The sequence below is a fragment of the Eumetopias jubatus genome, unplaced genomic scaffold (genome assembly GCF_037043125.1).
Source record: "Eumetopias jubatus isolate StellerSeaLion01/CBP00866 unplaced genomic scaffold, mEumJub1_p1.0 scaffold_16, whole genome shotgun sequence".
Taxonomy (NCBI): domain Eukaryota; kingdom Metazoa; phylum Chordata; class Mammalia; order Carnivora; family Otariidae; genus Eumetopias; species Eumetopias jubatus.
In genome coordinates, this window is record NW_028274822.1 from 77,134,681 (window position 1) to 77,153,614 (window position 18,934).

Genomic DNA, 18,934 nt, shown 5'->3' on the forward strand with positions numbered 1-18,934 from the left:
CTGCCTGGACCTTTCCCTCTTCCCTCTGGGCACCTCAGCTCTGCCACCTGCTCAGGCCTTGGTGCCTTCTGAGCTCAGCAGCTTCTCCCCCAAACCAGGGAGGGGCCACAAGGCCCCACAGGCGAGAGGCGCTGTTGTCCAGAATCCTGACAAACACCAGGCACAGTCACAAGGCTCCCGTGGGGCAGGGATGACTTCCTAGCCCTGAGGGGGGCTTTCCCATAGAGGCAAGATGGCAGGCTGGCATGAGAAGGTATGATACCCAGGGGGACGAATGGCCAAAAAAACTGACCATCTTGGAAGCCAGGGAGAAGGAGGGCCCAGGACAAGAGAAGCTGGAGAGCCCTGCGTGCCTTCACTGCTAGCCTGAGCTCTCGCAGGGCATGGGCCTCTGAGCGCCGGGCTCCAGCACGGAGTAGCCACTTGGGGAAATCTCATGTGATTGGCGGACAGGGGTTGGTACAAATGGGCCATGTGGGTTTACAGCTGGAAGGGGAGCAGGGGGGAGGGGCCTGATCAGGACATAGGGGACAGAATGGGGCCATGTTGACCCTGGGCCTCTCGGAGCTCAGTGAGTCACGGCTATATAGCCTCGTGTCCTGAGAAGTGCGGTTCCCTTGGGGGTTCCGGGGCGCTCCACAGGCACAGGCTGGGGGCACCAGAGTCCAAAGGCTGCTCCCTTCTATTCCAAGTGACAAAATTGACCCTGAGCATCAGGAACGGTCCCTCCTGAGGTCGGAGAGCCTTGGAACCCTTTCCGACGCCGACAGAGCAGCGTGGGGACCGAGGCACAGTTTTCCAGGGAAGGCTGCTGTCCTGTGGCAGTGGAAGTTTCACAGGCTCGGATGTCCCAGTCACCCCCCAAGCAGGCCATGCAGGCTCCAGGCAGGGCCCAGCCCCTGGGAGGCGGTTGCCATGGTTACTGGGTGGATGAAGCCATCTGCGTGGAAATGAAGGTCTCGATGACGCTGTGGTTGGCTGGCAGCAGGTGGCCGTGGCCATGGCTGGAGTCGGGGCTCTGGTACAACACCAGGCTGCTGGAGGACACTGCGGGGGCAAGTGAGTCAACTGGCTGCCGGCCCGGCCCTTCCTGACCCCGCCTCGCCCGCCCACCCCAAGGGGCACTTGGCACAGGGGGCACAGGGCCTCACCACCCCCCGAACTGCAACAGATAACAATACCCCAAAACCAGACGTCTGTGTTTGGGTCTCATCAACCCCCCAGCCAGGCTCTGCAGCTGCCCGGGGAGTGGCTGCCTCAGGGCTTTCTGGCGGAAACTCGAGAGGCCCGGGTGAGACGGTGTGGTTAGTTTCACGCATCATTGTTGATAGGCCTTGGGACAGGCACCAAAGCAAACATTTAAGTGTTGCCATGGAGGTGTTTTGTATCTACGGTTAACACCTAAAATTGGTCGACTGGAAGTAACGGAGATTTCTCTTGATGACATGAGTGGGTCTCATCTAGTCAGTTGAAGGCTTTAGGAGCAAAAGCTGAGGTTTCCTAGAGAAAAAGGAATCCTGCCTCAAAACTGCCTCTGCCTGCCCTACAGCTTTCAGACCTACCAGCCCCACAGGCATGTGAGCCAGTTTCCTTAAATACAGGTGTATGTATAGTTGACCCTTGAACAGTGCAGGGGGGCCAGGGGCACTGACCCCCGCACAGTCACAAATCTGCATATAACTTTTGACTCCACAAAAACTCAACTACTAACAGCCTACTGCTGACCCAAAGCTGTACCAATAACCTAAACAGCACATATTTTGTATGTTCTAGGTATTATACACTGTATTCTTACAACAAAGCTAGAGAAAAGAAAGTTACTGAGAGCGTCGTAAGGAAGAGAAGGTACACTTACAGCCCTGTGCTGTGTCAAAAACTATTGGTGTATAAGTGGGCCCGTGCCGTTCAAACCCCGTGCCGCTCAGGGGCCAGCTGTATTCCTGTTGGTCCTGTCTCACCAGAACCCTGACTGACTATGATGGCTAAGAGAATGGGCTTTGATCTTGGACCTGGGTTCAAATCCTGGCCCTGCCGCCTAGTCACTGTTGGAGGCAAGGCCAAGTCCCACAGCTCTTGAGTGTCTGCATTCTCATTTGTAAAATGGGGATGATGACCCGTACCTGGGGGAGAAAGCATGGAGCCTGGCCCTGTGGTGCCCTCAGTAACTGTCCCCGCAGCCTCCAGGGCTGGATGGAGGAACCTGAGGCCCACAGAGGGGGCTGGGAGGGTGGGGGAAGCAGCCGCCCAAAGTCACGCACATAACAAGTGATCGCCCGCAGCCTCAGAGCCCAGCAGCCCGACTCCCAAGTGCCCACTCTTCATTATTGCAGACTCGGGGCATCAGGGGATGGAAACGAATTGCTCAAGGGGGATGTGGTGACCTGGAGAGCCCACACTCTGTTGTTGCCACGTGGGAACACGAGTCTCCAATTTTCCAAGAAAAGCCAGAAACCACGATTTCTTTGTGAAAACTAATTTTTAAATGTCGGCAACATACTCAATCAGTGCCAGGCCCTGAGCCAAACCAACACGCCTGTGAGCCCCTTCTGGCCCATGGCAAACCCAGCGTACTCCTCACTAGTACCCTCTACTCTCTCTTGCAGTTAATCTTTTTCCTCAACCGAGTCAGTGAGCTAATCCCGTAAGATAGGGCCATTTTCCTGTGGTTTCGTACCCCTCTTGGCTCACTTCAGGGGAGCGCAGGGTGCCCTCCCGTTTGCTGCACACACCTTCCTCCCCAGCTGAGGGAGCAGGGAAAGGCTGCTCACCGGTGGGGCTGGCGCTGAGCCGGTGGGCAGGCTGCAGGTGCTGGATGCCTGCAGGGTCCTGGCTGGGGATGTGGATGGTGGTGGTCTGAGACGCCGGCGTATGAAGCCCGGACTCACTGGAGGCTTCAGTGTCTGAGGTGAAGACCTGGGGGAACAGAGCAGCCTCCTGAGCCCCACATGGGTGCACTCTGGGAAGTGGCCTGAGCAAGGGGCCAGGCGGACCTGGGCCTTACCTGCTTGGTGGGCGTGAGGCTGGCCAGGGCGCTCAGGTTGGTGGTGTCGGTGATGAGCATGGTCTGCGGAAGCAGGCCTGTGTGGGTGTACTGGGCCACCTCAGGCTTGTGGCTGTAGAGGGCTGGCCAGGAGAGAGAGGGGTATAAAGACATGACACCCTGGGCCAGGCTGGACCCCTCCCAAGGGGGCCTCAAAGCTGGGAGCTCCAGGGGAAGTGGGGCATGGGGCCTGGTAAATGGCCCGATGGAGCAGTGGTTGAGGACTCAGGACAGATTTCCAAAACTGGGCACTCCAGATAGAGGGGCTAGACCCTCGCCCCAACTACAAGAGCCTGCTCAGGCTGGCTTGGTGGAGGGAAGGCTGGGGAGGCCCAGGAACCCACACCCGCTGCCCGGGGATGACCAGTGCGAAGGGCAGTGGGAGACAGCGCTGCCACACTAAGTACAGGCTGCGGGGGGTGGGGGGGGGGCAGCAGAGCTCCCCCTCCAGGACGCCTCTCTGAAATGTAACCCAGAGTTTCACCTACAGCCCAGCCCCACAGTACACACAGGCACCAGCAGAAAAGCACATAAACCACATATTCTCACATCGACTTCAGATAAAACAATTCGCACACAAGTACGGGCCCTCAAGCAAACCCACACAGATCCACAGGCCCACAGGCCCTTACCCCCAATTCCAAATTCCAAAAAGGTCTGAAAACCAACAGATTTGCATAAAGTCAGCAGTGGAGCTCATTTGGTGGCAAACTGACCAGAACCTGTTATGAGGTTATGGAAGTCTATTAACCCACTCCATGGCATTCTCCCTTCTGCTGCAGAAATCCCAGGGCTTAGATGACAAGATGCTGCCCCGAGCCCTGCCGGGAGTGTGCTAGAGTAGACTGTTGATACCCCGTATCACCTTTTTCTCAAGTCAGAGAAGTAGTTGAGTCTGAGATACACATGGCCCCACGCGTTTCAGAGGAAGACCTATGACCTTCCTCCCACACGTGGGTGTGCACCTGCAAACACCGATGAACACCCACATGCACATCCACTCACAGAAACTCGTGTGCGCACACGGCCACACACATTCACGCCCGCAGACACGCATCTGAGCCCCTGCAGACCGCCCCACCTGCTCGTGGACACCCAGCCTCTCCCACCCCCTCCCCCAGCATGGGGCTAGGGGTGCTCACCGTGGGGGCTCTGCAGCTGGGCCATGGTGGCCATGAAGGGGCTCTGGGCCACATGGCTCTGCATGGGAGGCATGAGTGGCTGCTGGTAGGACGGGTGCAGCGGCTGGGAGAACTGAACTGGCTGCAGGGTGGTCAGGCTGCTGCCCATGCTGTTGATGACCGGCACACTCTGTGCCTGAGTAGAGGCCAGGCCTGGAGAGGGGGGAACAGGAGTCAGTCCGGCTTCCTACCACCTGGCCCAGCACTGATCCCGGGGCACTGTCCCTCCCTCCCAGAGCCAGTGGGTGGGAGGAAGGGGAGAGGCGACCAGGAGACACCTTTGCACTAGGACCTGTCTCTAACTTACGTGGTCTTGGCAAGTCACTCCCCCTCTCTGAGCCTCTAACCCCCTTCCCAGTAGCTCCCTATCTGTCTTACGTATTCAGCCCCTGCATGATGGTTCCTGCAAATAAAGTCTTTCTGGGCTTAAAAAAAAAATAGGATAAAAAACCCAAAAACCTACAAGATTTTGATCTCCCTTCTCCTGCTCAGTTTTCCCATAGACATTTTGCCTTCCAAGACACTATATAATGTCTATATTGTGTTTGCTGTCTGCCTCCCCAGTGGAGTCGTTGAGATTTTGGTCTGTTTGGTTCACTTGTGTATCACTGAGGTAGCATAGTGCACGCACTCAGTTAAGTCTACAAATGAATGAATGAGTTCCAGTGGCTCCTCCAGCTTCTGGATTCTGTGGGAGCCCCATGAGCCCTCCCACCCAAGTGCCCCTGCCCCATGCCCACCAACTTACCAATAACGAGGGTGGAGGCACCTGTGTTGGTGAACGTGGGGCCCAGGGAGGCAGGCTCACCAGGCCCAATGGCCATGACCCCGGGAAGCGACGCCATGATGAGATTCTGGGGCTGTTGGTTGAGGCCTGGGGAGGTCTGCTCCAAGCTGTGCAGTGCTGTCAGGGTGCTGACAGGGGGCAGAGGGCCCCCAGTTGCTGAGACCTTGGAAGGGAAACCAAGCTGAGTCTGGGTGGGGCCCCATAGTGTCCCTGGGGACCACCCCAGAATCTCCCAGCCAAGGGAAGGTAGGAGATGGGGTTGGACGGGTCTTCCCCACCTGCGGGGTGTGGGGACACTCACCAGCTTGGCTTCGGTGCTCAACAGGCTGTGACTGGGCTCCAGGCCCGTGGGGGACACTTGGTGCAGGGGCGCAGATACTGTCACCAAGGGACCACCACTGCTTGAGGGCGCTTCCACCCCCTCGCTGGTTGCTGGCTGTCCATAGCGCACACCTGGAATGGGAGTTGCATCCAGCCTCAGCACCCCACTTCCCTGCCCTCCGTGGCCCTCATCTCTCCCAACTGCCTCAGTTTGCTCACTTGCCCCATCTTTGCCCCAGCAAACTTCATTTGAGCATCCTCCTGCCAGGTCCTGGGCTGGCTGCTTCCAACTCCCTGAAGGCAAGACCTGCATTTTATTAGCTCCATGGCCCCCACTGGCCAGAGCTATATGTGATAGGCAGTAGGTGTGCAATGAAAGACATCTGGGTCAAAATGAACGAAAACTGATGAAATGAAACTGCAGTGAACAGAGTTGAATAGAAGGAACCGGAATTAGTTAAGTGAACTGGAATCTAGTTGAACTGAACCCGAAATGAATTGAAGTAGATTGAGCATGATGGAGTTGAACCGAATCGGATCAAATCGAATTGGATTGAACTGAACTGAGTTGTACAAAATTAACTTAATTTCCTTGGATTATATTTAGCTGGACCGAGTGGAATTGAAAGGAACTCAGTTGGATTATAGTGAGTTGCACAGAACGGAATTGAATCGAATTGAACTGAACTGAAATGAGTTGAGTTGATCTTAAATGAATGAACTGAATGGAAGTGACCTGAGTCAAGTTAGGCTGGATTGAATGGCATGGCGTGGTCACTGGGGTGGAGAGGAGAGGACTGGATCGAGGAGGGTAATGAGTAGAGGAGAGTGATAAGGAACCAAGCTGAAGTGCCAAGAGGTTTGGGTAGTTACTGCCACTGGCGTGGTGCTCCCCAGCTCTCCAGCCTACCCTCTTGCCCCCTCTACCCACTATTTCAAACCCCCGCCACATAGCACTCACCATGGACCTTACTGGGGGAGAGGGCGGGTGGGGGCAAGCCCGGGGAGCTGTGGGCAGGCAGGGCGGGGCCCGGGCCTGGCCCCGGGGGCGGCCCGCTGTATGTGTCCATGGCCAGCTTGTGACGGAAAGCTTCTTCCTTGCGCCGATTGGCAAACCAGTTGTAGACACGCACCTCCGTGACGAGGTTAGAGCCCAGTCCCTGTGCCTGCGACGGCGACACGCCCCTCTGGATGCACTCTGCCCTGCAGAAATGGCCACTCGTGAGCCTCCAGGCCAGGCTCAAAGGAACCCTCTCCCCGGGCTGGAGGTAGGGGAGAGAGTTCTGAGAGGTAGGCTTCTCCCATAGTGTGTAAAGCTGGCAGATCTGGGTTCCAATCCCAGTGCTGCTGTGTGACCTTGAGCCAGTGTCTTAACCTCTCTTAGCCTCTCCATTCATAAAGTGGGCAAAATAGCCATAGGGTCGTAATGAGGGTGAATGGGATGAGCAGCCACTCAAGGATTGCCTGGATGGGTGGGGAGTGGGTGCTAGGAATGGAGCTAGGTTCCAGATGCTGAGCAGGATTTGAGTGCTCCTGGGCCGACAGCAGGAGCACTCAAGGACTGGGGAGCCTCCCTCAGAACCCAGAGCCACCGTCCCCCAGCCTTGCCCCAGCCCAGACCAAACCAGCCCTGCTGACCCACCCCCCATCGTACCTGTTGCACTCCTCCACCAGTGCCTCTCGCTCCTCCTTGCTGGGGTTCTTCTGCCTCTCATACGCCTGGAACAGGATCTGCTGGGAGGCTGGGCCCCACTTGAAACGGTTCCTCCGCCCCTTCTTGGTTGGCAGCTCATCACCTGTGGGCTCTTCAATCAGCCCGCCCTGCCCTGCGTGGGTGAACTCTGTAGGCACACACAGAGAGCCGTAAGCGGGGCACTGGCCACTCCCACCTTCCCACTTCAGTTCATCTGACCATGCTCCTGATTCTTTCCCAGTCCCAAGCTGTTGAGCCAGGAGGAGCTTACAGCTAGAACTTAGAAATCATCTAATCCAGTGATGACAGACACACAGCACACGTACCACCCCTGTCTTAACCTGTGCCCCAGGCAGACATCGCTAATCAGCCCCTGCACGGTTTTTCTAGTGCGCCAAAATGGAAGGTCATAATCCTCAATATAAGGCTCCAGGAAAGCATTAGCATTCGTTCAGATTTAACACATTTGCTATCTTATTTTACAGATGAAGAAGCTGAGGCTCAGGCTGAATATCTTTCCAGGGCTGCACAATAGAACAGAAACTCGAGCCACATCTCTTGAGTAGATTCAGAGCTATTTTAAACTTTGCAGACCTGTAAATCACACTTAAAATGCAAGCGTTAGCCAGGAGAGGAGAGACCCAGCCAGCCCTTGTCAGCTAGTTCCACTTTAATGGAAACTCTTAGATTCTCCCTGAGCAAGCAACCAAGAGACTAGAACAGATAAATGCAAAGCCATCTTTACGGGAGGGGAGGCAGGGAGAGTGAGTTAGAGATAGTGCAAATTCTGTGCCTTCACCACCCAAGTGCCAAGAGGCAGAAGCCAGCACCAGTGTTCTGGGGAGACGCGGGCTTAGATCCACCAAAAGCCAACCCTAGAAGCCGCTAGAAGCCTGCTTGACTCAGATTCCAACATTCTCAGCAGCTGAGGTACCGGTGGCCACTCACACTGATTCAGTTGGCCATCTCACCTGGCAGCAGGCTGGACCAAGATCTGGAGTACCAGACACTGTGACTTGGCCCAGAAAACTAAAACATTTCAGCTTAAAAAAAAAAAAAAAAAAAAAATTTATCCTGTCAAGGCTGTCAAAAACAAGGAAAATCTGAGAAACTGTCACAAGCCAGAGACACCTAAGGTGACATGACAACGAAATGCAGTATGTCCACACCTGGATGGGATCTTGGACCAGAAAAAGGACATTAGGGAAAAACTGAGGAAATCTGAATAATAAAGTAAGTACGGACTTAATAATAGTGTGACAGTGTTGGTTCGTTAATTGTGACAAATAGTCCCATACTCGTGTAAATAATAGGGAAAACTGGGTCTGGGGTAAACTGGATTTCTCTGTACTACCTGCCCAGAAGTTCCAAAAGTCTACACTTACTCTAAAGATAAGAGCTTATTATGTGTTATTTAAGTTTTACCTGCTAAGAAGGGTAAATTAAAGACATGCTAGTTTTCTAAAAACACTTAGTGATAGTGCCTTCAAAGTATGTCATATACAGTCCCAGCCACCTGAGACCCGAAGGATGCCCCTGTCGGGTACAAGTGGCGGGGGCACTGGCTCCTTGGGCATCGGTATGTGTTGCTATTTCTGCGTGAATAAGCGATCAGTGATCATCCTTGTAAGAAAATATTAACACTTAACCATAGTGATCGCTCGGTAAATTTTAATTAACCTAATGGGGTTTTTGGGTGGGGTTTTTTTTTTTTTAAGATTTTATTCATTTATTTATTTTAGAGAGAGGGAGAGAGTGTGCACAAGCAGGGGAAGGGGCAGAGGGAATCTCAAGCCGACTCCACGCCGACCACAGAGCCCAATGCGAGGCCCGATCCCAGGACCCTGAGATCAGGACCTGAGCGGAAAACATGAATTGGACACTCAACCGACAGCCACCCAGGCAGTCCAATTAACTTAATGTTTTAATCAGCCCCTTGATAAGGCCACTATCATAGTTTTGGGGGGCTAGACAGAGAGAGAGAGAGAATGTTAATCAGGTTCCATGCCCATCACAGAGCCTGAGGTGGGGCTGGATCTCATGACCCCGAGATCATGACCTGAGCCAAAATCAAGAGTCAGATGCATAACATGCCTGAACCACCCAGGTGCCCCTACCAATGTCACAGTTTTTAAAAAAATAAGTTATAATATAAGTGATCATCACAGCTTTTAAAAGTTGCTTTTTTGCGTTCAACAAAAAATGGTAAATAGTAGATGTTCAATAAATATAAAATGAGGCGGGGCGCTTGGCTGGCCCAGTCAGTGGAACATGTGACTCTTGCTCAGGGTTGTAAGTTCGAGCCTCACCTTGGGTGTGGAGATGACTTAAAAATAAAACCTGGGTGGCTCAGTCGTTGAGCGTCTGCCTTCGGCTCAGGTCATGATCTCGGGGTCCTGGGACCAAGTCCTGCATCGAGCTCCCTGCTCCACGGGAAGCCTGCTGCTCCCTCCCCCACTCCCCCTGCTTGTGTTCCTTCTCTTGCTGTCTCTCTCTCTGTCAAATAAATAAAATCTTAAAAAATAAATAAATAAATAAATATTAAATGAGGTGTAGCTTGCTCTCTCAAGCTCAACCTGCTCTCATATCTCAAGAGTGTACTTTTCACTTGAATAAACTTTTCACCTTAATAAACCTTCCAGCTTGAAAAAAAAGCAACTTTTCAGCTTGTAAAAATAGATAAGTAAATATTAAATGAGTGAGCAAATCAATATGTGAATTTGAGGGCTTTAACATTTTAATATATTTTTAGGAAGCATGGGGAAAAAAGTTTATTTTTTTAATTACCAGACTTGCAAATTGTCACCATGTCTTCATAAGGAGCTACAGGAATATCTATCAAAGATTTTAAAGTACCTACTCTGACCCAGAATTCCACTTCTAGGAATTACTTTACAGACGTAGTCTCGTGTGAGCACATATACAAAGAAGGATGTTCTTTGAAGCAGTTGGTTCTAACAGCACATTGGAAAAAACCCTAAAAGTCCTTTGGTAGGGAACCAGTTAACCAAATAATGGTACCTCCAAATAACAGAACAGCCAGCAGCCCTTCAAAGAATAGAGGAAAATATATATATATTATATATTGTATATGCATAAAATATCTCTGGAAGGATGCATGAGACTAGGGATGTCCATTAGGGAGGACACCTAATTTCTATTGTAAACTCTTTATTTTCCACTATTTTTTTAAACTAGTATGTAGTACCTTTTTTAAAAAGATAATTAATAAATTTAAAAAAAATTTTTAGGGACACCTGGGTGGCTCAGTGGGTCAAGGGTCTGCCTTCAGCTCAGGTCATGATCCCCCGGTCCTGGGTTGAGTCCTGCATCAGGCTCCTTGCTCAGCGGGGAGTCTCCTCCTTCCACTCCCCCCTGCTTGTGCACGCACTCTCTCTTTCTCACAAACAAATAAAATCTTTAAAAAAAAATTTTTTTTTTACACATAGGCTAAAAAGTGAGAGTGCACTTGGGATTTTGTGGGGTGTGAGGTCTGAGTAAGGAAACCCACCATTCCCTGAACAATAGTGTGGCCAGCTCTCCCAGGGTTTTCAGTGAAGGATTCCCTGAGCATACACCTTGCCTCTGAGCCTTTACTCAGGCCACTCCCTCTGCCCAAAACACCCTTCCCTGTTGTCTCCATGAGCCAAAATTCCACTCAGACTTTAAGACTTAGTCTGAAAGTTCGCCTTCTGGTGTGGTCCTTCCTGATGCCCTTGCCTCCCTGTGGAAGAATAGATTACTCTCTGGTCCTCTGCCAGCTTAATATTTTGAAATATTTGACATGGTACTACGCTGCCCTGGGCGCTCCATAAACAGTAGCTGTTACTGTTGTTTTTATTGTATTATAATACATGTCTCGCTGCAGCATAATGATCTGTTCTCCTACCCAGAGCTCCTAGAAGGCAGGGACCCAATTCATCCATCTCCAGATGCCCAGGACCAGCCTCCTCCCCTCCCCCAGAGTGCCTTGTGCAGAATAGGAAATATGTGCCCATTGAATCCTGCTGACTTCCTCTCAGGCAACCTGTCCCGGCAACATGGGAGAAGCTTCCCACCCCCACCCCCGAGCCACAGAGAGTTCCAGGGCCCTGCCAGGAGGATGGGGCTGTGCTCATTACTTACGCTGGGCCACCTCTCGCTGCTTGCGGACGTACCAGGTGTACAGGGCGGCTCGCTTCTGTGTCTTCATGGGGGTGCCCTTGTTGAGGTGCTGGGACAGGTGCGACTGGTTGAGGCCAGTCGTGTCGACTACCTCCCTCTGTGGGATGTTGTGCTGCTGCAGGTAGGACTTGACCATCTTCGCCACACGCCATGGGTCCTCCCTAGGAGGGGGGCAAAGGACAGAGCCTGCTCAGCACAGGGGGTGCAGGGGGGTGCAGGCAGGGCTGGGGGTCCTGTCAGCCCTGAGAGTGGGGATTGTGGGTGGAAGCGGGTGTGGAGCCCAGGACCTACACTCAGACTCCAGGACAGCAAGGTAAAGGCACTCATGCCGGGACATATGGACAGACATGAAGACATGAACGGACTCCCACCGGCAGCCCTACAAGCCAGATAGGGAAGGTCCTCACCTTTGTGCCTCCTTCAAAGATCCTCCCTGCATCCTACCTGGAAATGTTATTTGTGGCTATGTCTTACCCGCTGTGAGAGACTATGTAAACACTGTAAGGGCAGGAACTGTCAGGTTCTCAGCACCCAGAATAGGCCCGACGTAATGTATGTCCATGGTGAATGCATCAGTGAATGAGTGGATGGGTGAATGAGTAAATGGGTTGGTGGATGGGTGGATGGATGAATGGATGGGAGGGGTAGGTGGGTAGGGGAATATATAGATGGGTGGATGGGATGGTGGATCGGTGGGTGGATGAATGGATGAAGGAGACCTACTGGGGAAAAAAATGGCTCTGAAAACAAGGAGAGAAACATGATTCTCTCACTTTACAGCCAGGGCCACTGAGGCTAAGAGTGCTTGTGTCGTATCTTCCATCCAAGGTCACAGAGCCAGCCCAGCAGAGTCCCGGCCCTGAAGGGATTCCATTCTAAGTCAACCTATTGGGTAAAAATCACATAGAATCAAAACACCTGATAATCTACACTAAACCCTGGCTGTGGCCTGGCCAGTTTCCCTACAGCATGGGGGCAGGCAGGTCCAGGTGAAGGAGTTACGGGCTGGTATTCAGAGCCTTCGTACAAAAAATGTGTGTGTGTGTGTGTGTGCCCCCAAATCGCACCCTGTGGGCTGAGACTCTCACTGGAGAGACTCAAGGGACCTGCAGCCATCTATGATTCATGTTCCCATCCTCTGCTCACTTTTGGGGGCCGGGGGGGTCTGACGGCCTGTACCACACAATTCTCTCCCTCTCCTGTTCTGTCTCAACCCTCTCCTGCTCTGGTCCTCTCCCGAGCTTGTACTACAAATATGGTGGCAGATAAAAGCAGCTCCATACAACAGTGCTGAAAACAGGCCGAGCTGGCGTTTGAACCCAGCTCGGGTGGTTCCAAAGCCTGAGGTCCTCACCCCTTTGAGCAATTTGCTTCTAAGAATTTGAGCTTTCCAACATTTGCACGTGTGACAAGGGGCATGTGCAGGAGGCAGCTGGTCGCCGTGTTGCTTGCCGCAGCAAAATATCAGAAACGACCTGAGTGTCGGGCAGAAGGGTGCGGTTGGTGGTGCCTCGAGTAGACGCAGCCGTAAACACGCACTGAGGCAGCTCTGCCCATACCCACACGGAACAGTCTGGTGGGTCTGCTGTGTTGTTTGTGTAAAATCTGAAATGGCACAAAAGAGTCCTGTGTATTTGCTTGTGTTTGCATAAAATACCAGAACACAGAGGAGACGAGCAACATCGGTTGTCTCAAGACGGGATTGGGGTGCTGGGGACAGGGGGGCGGGGGGGGAGGGACCGTGTCTTCTGTCACTTCTCTGTGCTCTTCAAATAATGTAATACAATGTTGGATAATATGCTATACTTGCCTACAGAACATTGAAAACTGCGAAGAAAACCAAAAAGCAAAGAAGCCCCCAGCACTTTGAAGCCTACCCCGTACTGCCATCTCCCCTTCTCTCCTTCCCAAGGAGCCAGCCTGGCCTTGCCCTCCTTGACAGTGCCCTTCTAGGGTGTGAAGGCACAGAGCATTTCAGCAGCTTGGGCCCCGTGACTCCCACCTTTTTACCAGCAGTTCCCATACGCATAGGGAGGAAAGGGAGGCGGGGAGAGTTCCAATTTGAATTGGTCAGCAATCGGTACGGCAAGATCCCAGTTGTGTAAAAATGCTGGATGTGAGAATTCATGTTTCTTGAGTATTTACCATGAACCGGGCACTGTGCTAAGGGCTGGTCATGTAAATCTTAACCATAACCCTAGGAAGTAGGGGCTACTCATATGCCCATTTCACAGATGGGAAAACTGAGCCTCAGAAAGGTGAGCACTTGTCCAAAGGGACCTAGCTGGGACTCCAGAATACATCGCTTTGCCCGGATTCCCCAGAGCCCTCCCCAAGCAAGCTCTGCTTCCTCCCTGCATCGAGGGGCTCCTAGGCTCCTCCTCCACCCCTCCCCTGCTCCCCAGGTGCCAGTCAGAGCCTGGAGGGAAGGGCAGTACAAAGTCCAGCCTTGTGCTTCGTGGCAAACATGTTTATCTGATTCTGGAGCCGGGCTGCCTGATGGCCTCCCTCCTCCCCCAGCTGCAGGCATCACCTTCCTGAGCAGCCCTCCCTCCTTCCCTCCCTTCTCCCTTCCCTGGAGGGAGAGAATGAGCTCAGTCTTCCTCTCAGCTGGGCCTCCTTGGCTCAAACTGAAGATTCACTGTCCTGTCACTGTCCCTTTGACTCCATGTGTCTTTCTGTGTGTGTCTTGGTTTTTCTCTGCCTGGCTCTCTCCCTCTCTCTCTTTCTCTGTCTCTCCTTCTGTCTGTGTGTCTCTGTTGTTCGCTCTCTTTCTCCCACCCACTCCCTACCACACTCACTCACTCACTCACCCTCAGTCTCCAGGGACCTGACTCTTTCCAGGACAGTTTCCCCAACCCAGAACTAGCAGGCCACGTCTCCAGATATCTCCTGCTTTCCTTGTAATGGTTTTAAGAGTCAAGCCAACCTGGGTTCACATCCCAAAATGGCGCCCTAGCACCTCCCGTGTGCATGCCCCACGCCCTTCCGTACCACGGCAGTAAGCCCACGCCTGCCTCACAGGGCCCCTGGGAGGACTGACTTTCAAATAGAAGTGAACCCGGTACATGGTAAGTGCTCAGTAAGTACAACAATTTGTCACCATCATCATCATCATCATCATCATGGATGATGTGGCCATGGGACCCCCAGCCCTGCAGCAGAGGGAAGAGGGCCCAGGAGAGGTGCCCACATCTCCTCCTACTTCCTACGGGTTCTGGGAGGGGTGGGTCAGAGGTTTAAGACTTTGGGCCTTTGGCTTACTGGCCCCTGGGGTTTCAGAGGGTCCAAGGCTATGGAGCTCAGAGACCAACCGGAAGGGCCACACGTCTGGAGGGGGAGTGGAATTCTCAGTGCATGGTGGGTGGGGTGGGGTGGAGAAGCTTCCCTTCCCAGGTTGAATCCCAGCTCTACCACTCACTATCCAGGTGGCCCTGGGCAATCGCTTAACCTCTGTGTGCCTCAGTTTCCCCAACTGTAATACAGGGCTAAAATGTTTCATAGGCTGTCAGGAGGAGAAAACGAGTTTAATGCATTTGTAAGCGGTCCCATGAGCTCTTAGAGCACCGCATGGAAGTGAGTACATGTGAGGTTAACAGCAAGAATGACTCGGGAGGATAAAAAGGGAAATAAACAGATCGAGGACAGCACGCAGCCTCAAGGATGCTGTGCAGAGTATGGGATTAGGAGGACCTGGGTCCAAGTCCCAGCCTTACTACTTTGTAAATTGCCTTGGGCAAGTCACTTTGCCTCTCTGAGCCTTAGTTTGCTTATCTGTAAAGTGGGACTATTACTCGTAGCAACGGTTTACTGCACTTACAAGCTATTTAACCCTGTGGGTAAATGTTATCATCATCTCTGCCTCGCTGGCAAAACCAGGGCTCAGAGACATGAAATCACCTGCGGGAATTAGGGTGGGGCTGAGTTGGGATTTGAACCCAGGCAGGTTGGCCTCAGTCGGGGATGTTAGACTGTCCCACTTTGCCCACTGTCTTCCTGGGTCTCAATGCCCTGGTGCTGCCTGACGGAGAGCATCAGAGACCCTCAGGTTGAGGTTTGAGCTGCTCGGGGACAGAGAGGACCCAGGAGGACACCCAGGAAGGAACCTTGGGTACAGGTTCCTCCCTTGGCCGTAACAGCATGTCTCAGGAACCCTAGCCACTCATTCATTCATGCTGTCTTTGAGCCACTGGGCTGGATATCAGGGATGCGAGTGGTGAACAAGGCCACGCCGGCCTTCCCTTTGAAAAGCTTCTGTTTTCATGGCAGGCGATAGAAAACAGACAAAAACAGACAATCGTAAGTTAAGAGACAAGAGAAAGTAACAGAAGGTAGTGGAAGAGAGTGACTCTGGGAGGAACTTCATTTAGATGGGGACAGTGAGGGAGGGCCTCCCTGAGGAGGTGACATTTGAGCAAAAGGAGGAGAGGGAATGGGTCACGGGGAGATCTAGAAAGAAGTATCCAGGCAGAAGGAGCAGTACATGCAAAGGCCCTGAAGTGGGAATCAGCAAATTCAGTATAACTGGAGGAAAGTGAGTGAGGGACAGAGGTCCCTCAAGAAGAGGTCAGGGAACCAGGGCAGGGAATTTGAGTTTTATGCATTGGCCAGCTAGGGAAACTGAGGCAGGAGACGAGACTTGCCCAAGGTCACACAGTGAACTAAGGGTGGGAGGTCTGGGGGAAGAGCTCAGCTTCCTGCTGTGGCCTCAGGCACGAGGCACCCTGGGGAGGGGGACAGCGCCCAGGACCCACCCTGCCTCTTCCCACACTGTCTTCTCCAAAGAAATGGCGTCCACGGAAACCCTGCCTCTGCATCATCCTTTCCAACCTTAACCTCCCCAACCCTGGGCCGTCCAGGCCTTCATCAGGGTGCCCACCCCACTCCCTCCTGTGCCCTGAGGGTAGAGGCCCCGCTTTTTTTCCCCCCTCCGGGCGTTTTCAGATCCCTTTTGTTACCTGAACAATAAGTAACCCAGGTAGTTAGTTATAAACTCCACAGGAACAAGGAGCTGGTTGATAATTTATAGCAACATCTCAAATTTAAATGGAAAGTAAATAGCATGCTGTTAGCATTAAAGAAAACCCAATCGGGGCAGGCGGGAAGCACTCCAGCCTTCTCTGCAGCTTGGGGTGTCTCACTCTCTCCGCAGCCCCTTCTCCCAGCTGGGTGGGAGCCCCTCTGCCCTCCCGGCTCTCCTGCTCTCCTGTGCTTATCCAGGCCTCTCCATCGCCCCCCACGCCCTCTTTCTCTCTTCCTCCGGTTCTTCGCTCTCCCTCAACTTCCAGGTCTCTGCTGGTCCCCAGGGAGCACTTTGACCTCTGCTCCCCGCTCAAGTGCTGTGGATGAAGCCTCCCCCCCACCCACCATTCCACCAAAGGGGCTGCTGATCCAGAGGCCCCACCCAGCCAGGTAAGAAAGGCCCTTGGCACCCCCTGCCCCCACTCCCACCCGAAAGTCCCCAGTCCCATCTGGGGCCCGGAGCAGGTCTGGCCCAGCCCCACCCTGTCCCAGTGGCTTCGCCCTGGGTCTGGCAAGGCCTGACTCTTTGCCCCTCCCCTGCAGCACAGCAGGGCCCTTTGCCCTCTTCTTCCTGCCATGTCAGGGGGCCCTGGCTGCTCCCCTGCCCCCTGCCCAGGCCCTCTCAAGGCCAGGCAGACCCTGAGGGCTCCCCCCACCCCAAGCCTGGATCAGGACCTTGGACAGAAAAGAGATGGTTCCATAGAGAGCTTCTTTGGGGCTCTTCCTCCCACTGCCCAGTCATGGCAATGGAGAGCACCAAACAGAATGGCTGTGGAGTCCCAGCTGGGTGGCCTTAGTCAAGCTATTTCCCCTCTCTGGGCCTCAGTTTCCTTATCTGTGAAGCAGAGTTATTCCTAGCTTCTTTCCAGCATTCATCTTGACATTATCAGACCTTATGCACGTGAAACCTCAGCAAAGGGCCTGTTAGGATTGGAGCTTAGGAGCCTTTGGGGAGGGCAGTCCCGGCAACCCCTAGACCCCTCTCCCCCCGCCCTTGCTGGGTAGGAGGTTGGTTGGCCCAGGCCTCCCCAGGCCGCCATCTTTACAAGTTAATGATCACAGGCCTTATCAGAGCCTTTTACCGTTTATAAATTTATAAAACAAAAGAGAAATAATAAAGCTCATGGGTAATTAGTAACCAGGTCAGCTCTGCTGAGGAGAGGGGAGGCATCGGGCTTAGACCCACCCAGTTCTCCGGGAGTTGGGGAGCCAGCCAGTCAATGGGGGTGTAAATGGGGAGACCTCTCATGGTGCCTGCCGGTGAGGTGGGGGGCAGCTAAGGCTGTGCAGGAAAGGGGAGCAGGTCCTGCCCCGAGGCTCCATCTCCCTCAGGTAAGACCTGGGCTTTCCTGGCTTAATGCTTGAGTCCCTGGGTGGCTGAGGGAGCCCCTAAAACCCCAGCCTCGGCTCCCCTCTCACTAAACGTGCTTCCTGGCCCCGGAGCCTGAAATCTGAATGCTTAGCCAGGGAGGTTAGGGTTTGGGGAGTAGAAAGGGCCGTGGAGGCTAACAAGTCCCACCACCCTCTGGTTCTCCAGGCACATGAATTATGGATGTGCCTGCTTTCCCCCCATCTCAGAGCCCCCCTGGGGCGTGCCCTTACTTCCCAAGCCCTGGGCTGAAAGCCTTCGCTCATGGGGACTCGGGACTTTGCAGAGGGCCAGGTCAGGGGCTGGGAGGCTCCAGCCTGGGAGCAAGGTCGCCCCAGAGCTCGCGTGGGCCCTGTCCCCCTTCCCGACAGCCAGGCTAAAAGCTACCTACAGCTCAGGGAACTCTGGACTCGGAAGGGCTAGTCAGGAGCTGAGGGTGGGCCTCCCTGGGCTCCTTGGATGCTGGGGACGGGGGTGGGGGGGGTCCTTACTGCAGCAAGGTCTCCACCACGGCTTTCTGGTGGGCCGCCTCCTCGGGGCTGAGGTTCTCCAGCTCTTTGAGGATGGGCGGCGTGAAGTCTTCCCCATCGTCGTCCGTCTCGTCCTCGGAGCCCCTGGCCTCCCCCAGCCCGTTGGGCAGCTCAGCCAACTCGCCCCGACCGCCGCCACAGGACTCCCCCTTGTCCCGGGGGCCATCGGCAGCCAGCAGGTAGGGCCCCGGCTCACCCAGTGCCTGGATCAGTGCCTCTTTGCTCAGGCCCGACTCGAGCAGGGCGGCCAGGAGCTCCGTCTGCAGCTGGCTCAGTTTAGAAACCATGGCTCTGCTACCACTGGGCCACGCGGCCTGGGGCCACCAAAACGGCCGCCTCCCCCACCGAGTGGGCTGTCTACTTGCTGGCCGACCAGCAGGCAGGCACAAACCAGGATCCTTGCACCTACTGCCCCCCCAAACCCCACGAACCAAGCCCTGTGGGCACCCCCAACCCCCAACACTGGCCCCAGCGGCCAGTGAATCAGGGCCCCTGCCCGCTCTGTTTACATTGGAGCTGGGGAAATTCTCCAAGGTTCATATTTATCCGTGTGCTTAGCGAAGGGACTGAACTTTGGACTTCAGCCCTGCAAAGTGCAGGCCTCACGGCAGTGCAGAGGCACAGGGGAGCTGAGGCCTTCAACAGGAATGGGCAGAGGGGAGGGTGGGGTAGGCAGGGGAGGGGGAGGGCAGCCAGAATGGAAGGGGCTGGGGGGCCACGGAGGCCTTTTGGTGAACAGCTTTGGGTCCCGCCCCTGAGGACTTTGTAGGGGGCTCAGGCTGAGACAGGAGAGAGAAAAGAGCAGGTTTCCCTTGGGAAATAAAGCA

At 54.0% G+C, this 18,934-nt stretch overlaps 1 protein-coding gene across 4 annotated transcripts; it reads right to left on the minus strand.

Annotated features, from left to right (window-relative positions):
- Window positions 1-919: 919 nt before the first annotated feature.
- Window positions 920-18,394, minus strand: HNF1A (HNF1 homeobox A). Of its 4 annotated transcripts, none has more exons than XM_028116676.2 (10): window positions 18,069-18,394; window positions 11,148-11,347; window positions 6,984-7,170; window positions 6,291-6,532; window positions 5,310-5,461; window positions 4,970-5,171; window positions 4,183-4,374; window positions 3,002-3,123; window positions 2,769-2,913; window positions 920-1,047 (listed from the first exon to the last, which is right to left on the minus strand). In XM_028116676.2, the coding sequence occupies exons 1-10, from the start codon at window positions 18,392-18,394 to the stop codon at window positions 920-922; spliced, it is 1,896 nt and encodes a 631-aa protein (XP_027972477.1). The 4 variants fall into 4 exon arrangements, with proteins under 4 accessions (XP_027972477.1, XP_027972476.1, XP_087875483.1 ...); XM_028116675.2 differs by having other exon boundaries at window positions 2,769-2,934; XM_088019357.1 differs by lacking the exon at window positions 4,183-4,374.
- Window positions 18,395-18,934: the final 540 nt, after the last annotated feature.

Bases quoted from the DNA above. Each gene is read 5' to 3' on its own strand.
- HNF1A (XM_088019356.1), bottom strand. From the start codon at position 18,394: ATGGTTTCTAAACTGAGCCAGCTGCAGACGGAGCTCCTGGCCGCCCTG. The intron at 4,375-4,969 runs GTAAGTTGGTGG...CCCCCTCTCCAG, and splicing joins TGCCTCCACCCTCGTTATTG to GCCTGGCCTCTACTCAGGCA. The intron at 2,914-3,001 runs GTAAGGCCCAGG...CTGTTCCCCCAG, and splicing joins GCCTCACGCCCACCAAGCAG to GTCTTCACCTCAGACACTGA.